This window comes from Pezoporus flaviventris, unplaced genomic scaffold (assembly GCF_033815535.1).
Source record: "Pezoporus flaviventris isolate CSIRO_AGI_PZ_B2104156 unplaced genomic scaffold, CSIRO_AGI_Pfla_v1 ptg000356l, whole genome shotgun sequence".
Taxonomy (NCBI): Eukaryota; Metazoa; Chordata; class Aves; order Psittaciformes; family Psittacidae; genus Pezoporus; species Pezoporus flaviventris.
The window spans coordinates 41,786-55,238 of record NW_026892903.1 but is presented as its reverse complement, the minus strand read 5'-3'; the positions used below and the strand labels follow the sequence as shown (position 1 = coordinate 55,238).

At 64.2% G+C, this 13,453-nt stretch overlaps 1 protein-coding gene across 1 annotated transcript; it reads right to left on the bottom strand.

Moving 5' to 3' along the window:
• Window positions 1-505: 505 nt before the first annotated feature.
• SP7 (Sp7 transcription factor) lies at window positions 506-1,567 on the bottom strand. The gene is given in 2 exon segments (XM_061443420.1): window positions 506-898; window positions 901-1,567. Coding segments are annotated over 2 exon segments (990 nt in total). The 5' UTR covers window positions 1,498-1,567.
• Window positions 1,568-13,453: the final 11,886 nt, after the last annotated feature.

The window sequence follows — 13,453 nt, the reverse complement described above, 5'->3', positions numbered from 1 at the left end:
GGAGAAACAGGAAAAAAGGCCATGGGGGACGTGGGGCTGCGGGGGGGGGGGTGGAGACCCAGAGACAAGGGCACAGCCCCAGACTGTCCCCAACCCCACTCCTGCCCCACCACCCGCACGGGGGGGGGGAGAGGAACGCATTGAACCCGACGGGGGTCCCGTGTTCCCCCCCCCCGTGCCTCAGTTTCCTTCGGAGCCGGAGCCGCTCTGACGCCTCAGCGATCCCTTTATTGCTTGGGGGGGGGGGGGGGGGGGGCACAGCTTAAAAAGGAGGGGGGGGGGGCACACACATTACATTACATTAGCGCCTAATGACCCGGGCCAACCCTGTCCCTGAGCTCTGTGCGGGGGGAGAGGTTTTGGGGGGGGGGGGAGAAGATGGGGTTTTGGGGGGCTGGGGGGATGTCAAAGTGAGCCCCCCCCATAATTTAAGACATAAATTATAGTCGCTAAGGAGGGGATGCGGGGGGGGCAGCGCCCCATAATAAATACCCCCCGATGGGGCTCAAATCTCCAGCAGGTTCCCAGGCTCGGGGCTCCCGGGCTCTTTGCCGGGGGAAGCCGGGGGCTGCCGGGCTTGGGGGGAAGCCTCCGGGGGCTGCTCGGGGCCGGCTTTGGGCTCGGCGTGGGTCTTCTGGTGCTTGCTGAGGTGGTCGGAGCGGGTGAAGCGCTTGCTGCAGAGCAGGCAGGTGAACTTCTTCTCGCGGGTGTGGGTCCGGACGTGGCGCTCCAGCTCGTCGGAGCGGGTGAAGCGCTTGCCGCAGAAGAGCCAGTTGCAGACGAACGGGCGCTCCCCCGTGTGCCAGCGCAGGTGAGCTTTGAGGTGCGAGGCTTTGCCGTAGACCATCCCGCAGCCCGGGATGTGGCAGCTGTGAACCGGCTTCCGACGGGACCCCCCCCCGGTCCCCCCAAGCGCTCCAGCTCCTGGCAGTTGGGGCAGTCGCAAGCCGGGCGCCCCGGTAAGGAACCGGCCCCGCGGGGACCCTTCGGGGCGTCCCCAGCGCTGGGTTTTGGGGTCGGGGGAGCCGCGGAGGGGCCGCTGTAAGGGGGGGGGTTCAGAGCGCCGAACTCGGAGCCGTAAGCGGGGAGCGGGGGGCTCAGGGCCGGCTGCGCCTGCAGCGAGCCCTGCAGCCCCTCGGCGCCCGCCGGGCCCCCCAGCCAGCCCCCGTTGGGGTGCACGTCCCACCAGGAGGGGGCCGCGGGCCCCGAGCCCCCCGGCAGGGCCCCGCCGAGGCCGCCCTTGTACCAGGAGCCGTAGGGATGCGGCATCTCCAGCGAGGGGTACACGGGGGGCAGGCACTCGCCCGACGGGTGCCCCTTGGTCGCCGCCACCACCACGGGGGCCCCCAGCACCTCCTGCGCGCCCGAGGGCGCCGGGAAGGGGTGGCCGAAGGGGCCGTAGTCGGGGCCGTAGGGCCCGGGCGATGCCTGGGGGCTGGCGGAGGGCGAGAGCAGCCCCGGAGCGCTGGGGAAGGCGGCGGTGAAGGAGTCGCCCATGGCGGCGGTGGGGCCGGAGCACCCCGAGGCGCTGCGGGGCTGGGGGGGCGGTGTCAGTGGGGGAGCCCGGTCATGGCCCCCGGCGGCCTGCGGGGAGAGGGAGATGGGGGTTAGAGGGGGGGGGGGGGGGCTGGCGGAGCTGTGGGGCACCCGTCGGGGCAATGGGGCACCCATAAGAGCAATGGGGCACCGTCATTGCAATGGGGCACTCATCAGGGTAATGGGGCACTCATCAGGGCAATGGGGCACCCATCAGGGCAATGGGGCACCGTCATTGCAATGGGGCACCCATCAGGGCAATGGGGCACCCATCAGGGTAATGGGGCACCGTCATTGCAATGGGGCACTCATCAGGGTAATGGGGCACCCATCTGGGCAATGGGGCACCGTCATTGCAATGGGGCACCCATCAGGGTAATGGGGCACCGTCATTGCAATGGGGCACTCATCAGGGTAATGGGGCACTGTCATTGCAATGGGGCACCGTCATTGCAATGGGGCACCCATCGGGGCAATGGAGCACCGTCATTGCAATGGGGCACTCATCAGGGCAATGGGGCACCCATCAGGGTAATGGGGCACCGTCATTGCAATGGGGCACTCATCAGGGCAATGGGGCACCCATCAGGGCAATGGGGCACCGTCATTGCAATGGGGCACTCATCAGGGCAATGGGGCACCCATCAGGGCAATGGGGCACCGTCATTGCAATGGGGCACTCATCAGGGCAATGGGGCACTTATCAGGGCAATGGGGCACCGTCATTGCAATGGGGCACTCATCAGGGCAATGGGGCACTTATCAGGGCAATGGGGCACCGTCATTGCAATGGGGCACTCATCAGGGTAATGGGGCACCGTCATTGCAATGGGGCACCCATCAGGGCAATGGGGTACCGTCATTGCAATGGGGCACTCATTAGGGTAATGGGGCACCGTCATTGCAATGGGGCACCGTCATTGCAATGGGGCACCCATGAGGGCAATGGGGCACCGTCATTGCAATGGGGCATCCATGAGGGCAATGGGGCACCGTCATTGCAATGGGGCACCCATCAGGGTAATGGGGCACCCATAAGAGCAATGGGGCACCCATCAGGGCAATGGGGCACCGTCACTGCAATGGGGCACCCATCAGAGCAATGGGGCACCCATCAGGGTAATGGGGCACCGTCATTGCAATGGGGCACTCATCAGGGCAATGGGGCACCCATCAGAGCAATGGGGCACCCATCAGGGCAATGAAGTACCCATCAGAGCAATGGGGCACCCATCAAGGCAATGGGGCACCCATCAGGGCAATGGAGTATCCATCAGTGCCATGGGGCACCCATCAGGGCAATGGAGTACTCATCAGTGCCATGGGGCACCCATCAGTGCCATGGGGCACCCATCAGGGCAATGGGGCACCCATCAGGGCAATGGGGTGCCAAGGCAATGAGGTACCCATCAGTGAAATGGGGTAATTACTGCGCTGAGGTCACTGGTGCAATGGGGCACTCAGTATTGGTGTAACGGGTGCAATGGGGCACCCTGAGCAATGGGCACCCACGGAGATGGGATACCCAGTGAAATGGGGTAATTGGTGCAATGGGGCACTCAGCACGGTGGGGCCTCAGTGTTGGGGTACCAAGCCCCATAAGGCACCCCCAGGGCAATGGGGCACCCAATAGTGGGGCACCCAAGTCCATGGGAGACTCAGGACAGTGGGCACCCAATACTGGGGCAGGAAGCCCACGGGCCACCCAGAGCAATGGGCACCCAGCCCTATGGGGCACCCAATGTTGGGGTACCAATCCCCATGGGGCACCCAGAGCAATGAGCACCCAGCCCTATGGGGGCACCCAATGTTGGGGTACCAATCCCTATGGGGCACCCAGAGCAATGAGCACCCAGCCCTATGGGGCACCCAATACTGGGGTACCAATCCCCATGGGGCACCCAGAGCAATGAGCACCCAGCCCTATGGGGCACCCAATGTTGGGGTACCAATCCCCATGGGGCACCCAGAGCAATGAGCACCCAGCCCTATGTGGCACCCAATGTTGGGGTACCAATCCCCATGGGGCACCCAGAGCAATGAGCACCCAGTCCTATGGGGCACCCAATGTTGGGGTACCAATCCCTATGGGGCATCCAGGGCAATGAGCACCCAACCCTTTGGGGCACTCAATACTGGGGTACTAAGTCCCATGGGGCACCCAGAGCACTGAGCACCCAGCCCTATGGGGCACCAATCCCCATGGGGCACCCAGGGCAATGAGCACCCAACCCTATGGAGCACCCAATACTGGGGTACTAAGTCCCATGGGGCACCCAGAGCAATGGGCACCCAACCCTATGGAGCACCCAATATTGGGGTATCAATCCCCATGGGGCACCCACAGCAATGAGCACCCAGCCCTATGGGGCACCCAATACTGGGGTACTAAGTCCCATGAGCAATGGGCACCCAGCCCTATGGAGCACCCAATGTTGGGGTACCAATCCCCATAGGGCACCCAGAGCAATGAGCACCCAGCCCTATGGAGCACCCAATGTTGGGGTACCAATCCCCATGGGGCACCCAGAGCAATGAGCACCCAGCCCTATGGAGCACCCAATGTTGGGGTACCAATCCCCATGAGCACCCAATAGTGGGGCACCCACCCACCCCTAGGCAGCAGCGCCCCCCATCTACACCCAGCCCCACAGTGACCCCCATCCCACCTCCCGCAGCTCCTCCGTGCCTCAGTTTCCCCTCCAGCACTGAACAAACCCCATCTCCCCCTCGCCGCGGCTTCTCCAGGGGCTCATAGCAGGGCTGTGCCATGGCAGAACCCCCACTCCCCACAGCTCCCCACAGCTCCCCACAGCTCCCCACAGCTCCCCACAGCTCCCCACAGCTCCCCACAGCTCCCAACCCCGGCTCCCGCTGCTTTTATGGCCTTTTAATCGAATTAGGCTGCGGCCTCCCCTCCCCGGGCCACTTCCTCTGCTTTAATGCCCTTCATGGCTTTCAGCTGCCGCCGCTGGGACCGGGCATCCCCCCCTCCATCCCCCCCATTCCCAACTTTTCCCCTTCATTCGCCGTTTTCTCCCTGCCCCCGCTCCCTCTCTGTGGCTTTTCCAGTTTTTTTTCCCGGTGTTTCCTTTTGCTGGGGGGTCCCCGTCCCCCCGCTCCCTTTTTGCTGTGGTTTCTGCTCCTATTTTTGCGCCGGGCCGCAGCGCGCTCCCGGTTTTCCAAGGATAACAAGGGCCAGGCCTGCGGGCCGGGAGCGCGGCGCTGCCGCCAGAGCTCCGTAATTAAAACCAGGGCGAGCGGCGAGCGCTTAAAATAGCGTCAAAGGGCCATAAATCAGCGCCGGTTGTGCCCGAGCCCGGGAATGCCGGGAGCTGCGGCTCAGCTCCGGGGCCAAGGGGGCACAACCGGTGGCTCCCGGTGGCTCCCAGTGGCCTCTGAGGTGCCCAGGAGCGGGATCCCCGCTTGTGTCCTCCATGCATGGAGTGGGGATGGGGATGGGATGGGGAAGGGGATGGGATGGGGTGGAGATGGGGAGGAGAATGGGGAGGGGGATAGGGTGGGCATGGGGATGGGGTGGGGAAGGGGATGAGGGTGGGGATGGGAATGGGGATTGGGATGGGGATGGGAATGGGGATTGGGATGAAGGTGGGGATGGGGATGAGAATGGGGATGGGGTGGGGATGGGATGGAGATGGGGTGGGGATGGGAATGGGGATGAGGATGGGATGGGGATGGGGTGGGAATGAGGATGGGTGGGGGATGGGAATGAGAATGGGGATGGGGTGGGGATGAGGATGCGGATGGGGAGGGGTTGAGGTGGAGATGGGAATGGGAATGGGGATGAGGTGGGGATGAGGATGAGGATGGGGATCGGATGGGGATGAGGATGCGGATGGGGGGGGGTTGAGGTGGAGATGGGAATGGGGATGGGTCCTGCAATGGGGCACGCCTGGTCCCCAGTTCCTGGTGTCTTGTTCACGAACCCCAGTTCCTGGGTCTTGGTCCCCAGTTTCAGGTCCCCAATCACCAATCTGTTATCTCCAGTCCCTGAGCCCCCAAGTTCCCCGGCTCTTGTCACCAGACCTAAAGCCAGGTCCCTAAAGCCAGTCCTTGTCCCTAATTCCCACCCCTCATCCCTAAACCCCATCCCTCATCCCCAGTCCCAGGTCCACAAACCCCATCCCTGTCCCCATCCCTCATCCACAGCCCCTGATCTCCAAACCCCATCCCTTGTCCCTAATTCCCACCCCTCATCCCTAAACCCCATCCCTCATCCCCAATCCCAGGTCCACAAACCCCATCCCTGTCCCCATCCCTCATCCGCAGCCCCTGATCTCCAAACCCCATCCCTTGTCCCTAAACCCCATTCCTGAACCCCAGCCCTCATCCCCAATCCCAGCTCCCTAAACCCCATCCCCTGACCCCAACCCCGGGTCCCCAAACCCCATCCCTGCCCCCAGTGCATCCCAACCCTGACCCCCGCTGGTGTCCCCTGCCTCAGTGTCCCCTATGGCCGATGTCCCCTCATGTCCCCAGGCCACGCTGCCACCAGCACCCCCCTGCCCTGTCCCCAGGGTCCCCCCATCAGCGGGCCCTGGCTCCCCCTGCTCGCACGGTGGGGGACACTTTGGGCTCCCCCATCCCCTCCCTGGTCCAGGTCCTGTGGGGTTTGGGGGGGTGTCCAGGGACCACGCAGGGGCAGCACAGGGGGGATCAGAGGATGAGGGATGCCGGGGCCCTGGCTCCTGGTCCCCACGGCTCCCAGGGACCGCAGTGGCTTCTGGAGCCATCCCAGTGTCCCAGGGTGGCCCCGTGCCAGGGGTGGACGTGGCCCCATCACCACGGACCCAGCGGTGCCAGACTCTGGGGATGGAAACGTCCCCATGCCCAGCTCCGGGGTGCAATGGAGCTGGGGACCGATGTGTCCCCAACCCCAGCTCCGGGGTGCAATGGTGCTGGGGACCGATGTGTCCCCATGCACAGCCCCGGGGTGCAATGGTGCTGGGGACCGATGTGTCCCCATGCACAGCCCCGGGGTGCAATGGCGCTGGGGACCGATGTGTCCCCATGCCCAGCTCCGGGGTGCAATGGAGCTGGGGACCGATGTGTCCCCATGCCCAGCTCCGGGGTGCAATGGCGCTGGGGACCGATGTGTCCCCAACCCCAGCTCCGGGGTGCAATGGCGCTGGGGACCGATGTGTCCCCATGCCCAGCTCCGGGGTGCAATGGCGCTGGGGACCGACGTGTCCCCATGCCCAGCTCCGGGGTGCAATGGAGCTGGGGACCGATGTGTCCCCATGCCCAGCTCTGGGGTGCAATGGAGCTGGGGACCGATGTGTCCCCATGCCCAGCTCCGGGGTGCAATGGCGCTGGGGACCGATGTGTCCCCAACCCCATGTCGTGGGGCACCACAGCCCCGTGCGCTGCCAGCACCCTGGGGTGCCCCAGGCTGGGTGCAGTGGCCGGTGCAGTGGTGTCAGGATGGGAACACCCATAGGGCTGGAACCAATCCAGGCCATCGGGGGGGGGCCCTTCCCGGAGGGGTCCCGTTATCCCAGGGGACTCCGCCTGGCTCGTGGGGGGCTCCTTCTCCTTTCCCTGCCCCGGGGGGGATCCCCCATCCTGCAGGGTCCCGTATCCCAGGGTCCCTGTCCCAGGAATGGGGGGGGGGGGGGTTCGGACTCCATCCCGGAGGATCCCGGTCCTGGGGCTCCCCTCATCCCAAGGGGTTCCCTGTGCCGGGGGTCTCCCCTATCCCAGGGTCCCTGTCCCACATGGGGTCCCCATCCTGGAGCGTCGCAGACCCGGGGTCTCCCCTGTCCTGGAGCGGGTCCCTTATCCCGGGGGTCCCCCATCCTGCCGGCTCCCTCATCCCGGAGGATCCTGTCCCGCGGGTGCCCCGTGTCCCGGGATCCCTGTCCCGGGCTGTGCCCTATCCCAAAGGATCCTGTGCCGGGGGTGCCCCGTGTCCCAAAGGATCCTGACCCGGGGGTGCCCCGTGTCCCAAATGATCCTGTGCCGGGGGTGCCCCGTGTCCCAAAGGATCCTGTGCCGGGGGTGCCCCGTGTCCCAAAGGATCCTGTCCCGCGGGTGCCCCGTGTCCCGGGATCCCTGTGCCCTATCCCAAAGGATCCTGTGCCGGGGGTGCCCCGTGTCCCAAAGGATCCTGACCCGGGGGTGCCCCGTGTCCCAAATGATCCTGTGCCGGGGGTGCCCCGTGTCCCAAAGGATCCTGTGCCGGGGGTGCCCCGTGTCCCAAAGGATCCTGTGCCGGGGGTGCCCCGTGTCCCAAAGGATCCTGTGCCGGGGGTGCCCCGTGTCCCAAAGGATCCTGTGCCGGGGGTGCCCCGTGTCCCAAAGGATCCTGTCTGGGGGTGCCCCGTGTCCCAAAGGATCCTGTGCCGGGGGTGCCCCGTGTCCCAAAGGATCCTGTGCCGGGGGTGCCCCGTGTCCCAAAGGATCCTGCCCCGGGTGTCCCCTACCCCGGGATCCCTGTGCCGGGCTCTCCCGTGTCCCGGATCCCTGTGCCCGGCTCCTTACCGCGCTCCGGGGCTCGGCGGTGCTGGATGTCGGGGTCGGGTCCCGGTGCCCCGGGGCTCACTCGGAGGAGGGAGCTCCGCTGCCGCCCGCCCCGCTCTGCCGCTGCGGCGGGGCTGGGCCGGGCCGGGACCGGGGCCGGGAGCCCGGCCCCGAACCGCCCCTCGCGGGGGGGGAGCCGGGGGGGTCGAGGAGGGAGGGCAGGGGAAGGGGAAAGGGGAAGGGGAAAGGGAAGGAAAAGGGAAAGAGGCTGGAAAAAAGGAACAAGGAGATGGGTTAGGGAGAGAAATTGGGAAGGAAAAGAGAAGGGAAAGGAGGGATGGGGAGGAAAGGGAGGAAAGGAGAAAGGGAAGGGAAGGGAAGGAGGAAGGAAACCAGGGAAGGAGAAAGGAAAGGAAATCTGGGGGGAAAGGAAAAGAAAGGAAAACAGGGAAAGGAGGGGAAGGGAAACAAGGAAAGGGAAGGGAAAAGGAAGGGAAGGGAAGGGAAAAGGGAAGGGGAAAGGGGGAAGGGAAGGGGAAAGGGGGAAGGGAAAGGGGAAGGGAAGGGGAAAGGGGAAAGGGGAAAGGAAAAGGGAAGGGAAGGGAAAGGGAAGGGAAAAGGGAAGGAAAGGGGAAAGGGGGAAGGGAAAGGGGAAGGAAAGGAAAAGGAAAGGAAAGGAAAAGGAAAAGGAATAGGAAAAGTAAAGGAAAAGAAAAGGAAAAGGAAAGGAAAAGGAAAAGGAATAGGAAAAGTAAAGGAAAAGAAAAGGAAAAGGAAAGGAAAGGAAAGGAAAGGAAAGGAAAGGAAAGGAAAGGAAAGGAAAGGAAAGGAAATATGGGAAGGCTGAAACTAAGGGAGGGAAGTGGAAGCTGAGATACAGGGACTGGGATGGGGTGGGAAGAGTGGAGTGGGAAGGGGAAAGGGAAGGGTGGAGAAGGAAGGGGAAGGGAAGGAGAAGAGAAGAGGGTAGAGGAAAAGAAGGGGAAAGGAAAAGGAAAAGAGGGGAGAAGAGGCTGGGGAAGAAAGGGGAAGAGAGGGGAAAGAGAGGGGGAGAAAGGGCAGGGGGAAAGGGAAAGGGAAGAGGAAAGGAATGGATGGGGAAAGGGAAAGGGGGAAAGAATGGATGGGGAGAGTGCTGGGAAAGAGGGAAGGAAGGAGGCAAAAAGGGGAAGAGCTGGACAGGGAGAGGGAAAGGAACAAAGGGACAAGGGGGACCTGGGCCTCGTGACCCCGTGTCTGTGGGGGGAGATGGGGCAAAACCACCCCAAAACAGTGCCCGTGAGGATGAGGGTTTGGGATGGGGGGACACGGGAGGGGGGCATGGACAGGATGGGGATGGAGCAGAGACAGGGACAAGACAGGAGCCCGGATGGAAATGGGATATGAATGGGAGCAGGGACAGGGATGGGATGTGGATGGGAGCAAGAATGAGGACTTGAGGAATGGATGGGGATGAAGCAGGGATGGGGACGAGACCAGGGACAGGGATGGGATGTGGATAGGAGCAGGAATGGGGATGGGATGTGGATGGGAGCAGCGACAGGGATGGGATGTGGATGGGAGCAGGGACAGGGATGGGATGGGATGTTGATGGGAACAGGGACAGGGATGGGATGTGGATGAGAGCAGGGACAGGGATGGGATGTGGATGGGAGCAGGGACAGGGATGGGATGTGGATGGGAGCTAGAATGAGGACTTGAGGAATGGATGGGGATGAAGCAGGGATGGGGACAAGAGGAGACCAGGGACAGGGATGGGATGTGGATGGAAGCAGGGACAGGGATGGGATGTGGATAGGAGCAGGAATGGGGATGGGATGTGGATGGGAGCAGCGACAGGGATGGGATGTGGATGGGAGCAGGAATGGGGATGGGATGTGGATGGGAGCAGGGACAGGGATGGGATGGGATGTTGATGGGAACAGGGACAGGGATGGGATGTGGATGAGAGCAGGAATGGGGATGGGATGTGGATGGGAACAGGGACAGGGATGGGATGTGAACGAGAGCAGGAATGGGGATGGGATGTGGATGGGGACAGGGATGGGATGGGATGTTGATGGGAACAGGGACAGGGATGGGATGTGAACGAGAGCAGGAATGGGGATGGGATGTGGCTGGGAGCAGGGATGGGGATGAGATGTGGATGGGAACGGGCATAGGGACTGGAGGGGACCAGGAATGGAGCTGGAGGTACCAGGGCTGGGGCTGAGGGCACCAGGGCTGAGGCTGGGTACCAGGGCTGGGGACAGGAGCTGTGGATGGGGTGGGATAGAGCAGGGATGGGGACAGAGGGGACCGGGGATGGAGCTGGGGGCAGGAGCAGAGACAGGGCCACGGGAGGTCCAGGCCATGGGGCTGGGCATGCCCGTGCCTCAGTTTCCCTGCTCTCAGGGGGTTATCCCCAACCACGCTTTCCTCCCCCTCCACCTTTTTCTCCCTCTGTTTTCCCCCTTCCCGCTCTGTTTTCCCCTTTTCCTCCGTTTCCCATCCAAGGCCGTTCCGGAGCCAGCGGGGCCCTTTCCCAGCCCTGACTCAGGGTTTTCCGCTCCGGAGCCGCCGGCGCCGTGGCCGCAACCACGGCCCCCCCCCGCCCCGGTTCTTCCCCCCCCCCCCCCAGCTGCACCCTCACTGGGCTCCACTGCCCGCAAACTGGGAGCAAACTGGGACAGCTCCATCCCGCCGCTCCCTGCCGGGGGGGGTCGTGGTCACATCGGGGGGGGGGGGGGAATTGGGGTTCGGGGGAGGGGGTGATGATGGCGGCACCGGGGCCTCCACAATTACCCCGGGGTCTGGGGGAGGATGGGGAAGGGGGGACTTGGGGGGGACATTGAGGAGGGACATGGGGGGGGGGTCCTTCCCCATGGCTCCTGTTTTGTGTCCCTCTGGGGGTGTCCACTTGCCCGCCCTGCGGCTATCTCTCCCTTTATTCCTACTCCCTCCATCCCTCCCTTCTTCCCTCCAGTCCTTCATCTCTCCTTCACTTTTTCCCTTCCTCCATCCATCCATTGATCCCTCCATCCCTCCATCCTCCCTCCCTCCATCCATCCATCATCCATCCATCCATCCATCCATCCATCCATCCATCCATCCATCCATCCATTCGTCCATCCATCCATCCATCCATCCTCCATCCCTCCCTCCATCCATCCATCCATCCATCCTCCATCCCTCCCTCCATCCATCCATCATCCATCCATTTCTCCATCCATCATCCATCCATCCCTCCATCCATTGATCCTTCCATCCATTGATCCCTCCATCCTCCAACCATCCATCCATCCATCCCTCCATCCATCCATCCATCTGTCCATCCATCCTCCAACTCTCCCTCCAATCCTCCATCCCTCCTCCATTCCTCCCTCCATCCATCCATTATCCATCCATCCATCCATCCATCCATCCATCCATCCATCCCTCCATCCATTGATCCCTCCATCCTCCAACTCTCCATCCATCCCTCCATCATCCATCCCTCCATCCATCCATCCATCATCCATCATCCATCCATCCATCATCCATCACCCATCCATCCCTCCATCCCTCCTCCCTCCCTCCCTTCCTCCCACCCATCCCTCTCTTTCCCTCCCTCCATCCTCCCTTCCTCCCTCCCTCCACTCCCGCTCTCCTCCCATCCATCCCGTTATCCCTCCCTCCCTTCAGCCTCCCCTCGCTCCCTCACCCCCATCTCTCAGCCCCGCTCAGGACCACTCGGGGGGGGGGGCTCGGCCCCAGTCCCGAGCCTGGGGGGTCTCAACAGGACGGGCGCTGCCGCGGCCCCCCCGCTGCGGTTGAGCCAGAGCAGGGGCTGGGCCGGGGGCACCGCGGCCTTCAAAGGGAGCGGGAATGGGTTCCATGTGTGCGGGGGGGCGGCACCGGGAGTGGGGAGTGGGGGGCACCGGGAGTGGGGAGAACGGGAACGGGGACTGGGAGCACTGGGAACGGGGACTGGGAGCACTGGGAATGGGGACTGGGGGGCACCGGGAGTGGGGATAACGGGAACGGGGACTGGGAGCACTGGGAATGGGGACTGGGGGGCACCGGGAGTGGGGATAACGGGAACGGGGACTGGGAGCACTGGGAATGGGGACTGGGGGACACCGGGAGTGGAGATAACGGGAACGGGGACTGGGAGCACTGGGAATGGGGACTGGGAGCACTGGGAATGGGGACTGGGGGGCACCGGGAGTGGGGATAACGGGAACGGGGACTGGGAGCAGTGGGAATGGGGACTGGGGGACACCGGGAGTGGGGATAACGGGAACGGGGACTGGGAGCACTGGGAGTGGGGACTGGGGGGCACCGGGAGTGGGGATAACGGGAACGGGGACTGGGAGCACTGGGAATGGGGACTGGGAGCACTGGGAATGGGGACTGGGGGGCACCGGGAGTGGGGATAACGGGAACGGGGACTGGGAGCAGTGGGAATGGGGACTGGGGGACACCGGGAGTGGGGATAACGGGAACGGGGACTGGGAGCACTGGGAGTGGGGACTGGGGGGCACCGGGAGTGGGGAGAACGGGAACGGGGACTGGGAGCACTGGGAACCGGGACTGGGAGCACTGGGAGTGGGGACTGGGAGCACTGGGAACCGGGACTGGGAGCAGTGGGAGTGGGGATAATGGGAACAGGGACTGGGGAGACTGGGAGTGGGGACTGGGAGCACTGGGAACGGGGAGCACTGGGAACAGGGACTGGGTACACTGGGAATGGGGACTGGTGGCACTGGGGATGTGGTACCCAGCCCATAGCACAGTGCCCCTGAGCCCCCCATCACAAAGTGCCCCCCCGGTGTCCCCTCCCATGACAGGTCCCTCGTGCCCAAACCCCTTGTCCCCGCGCTCTCCCTTGTCCTGTGCCCCCCTTTCTCCCCCCCATTCCCTCTGCCCCCCCCACTCCCCGTGCACTCCCTTGTCCCTGTGGCCCCCTTTGTCCCCCCATTCCCCTGCTCCCCCTTGTCCCCCTGTCCCCCATTCCCTGTGCCCCCCATTCCCCCTGCCCCCTTGTCCCCATGTCTCCCCATTCCCCCTGCCCCCCTTGACCTCGTGCCCCCCCTTGTCCCCATGTCCCCCCATTCCTTGTGCCCCCCATTCCCCGTGGCCCCCAATCCCTGTGCCTCCCCCTTGTTCCCGTGCCCCCCCATTCCCCGCCCCCCCTTGTCCCCCTGCCCCCCCATTCCCCGCCCCCCCTTGTCCCTGCACCCCCCTTGTCCCCGTGCCCCCCCCATTCCCCCTGCCCCCCCTCTTGTCCCTGTGCCCCCCCAATTCCCCCTGCCTCCCCCTTGTCCCCATGTCCCCCCATTCCCCCTGCCCCCCTTGTCCTCGTGCCCCCCCTTGTCCCCATGGCCCCCATTCCTTGTGCCCCCCATTCCCCGTGGCCCCCAATCCCCGTGCCTCCCCCTTGTCTCCGTGCCCCCCCATTTCCCCTGCCCCC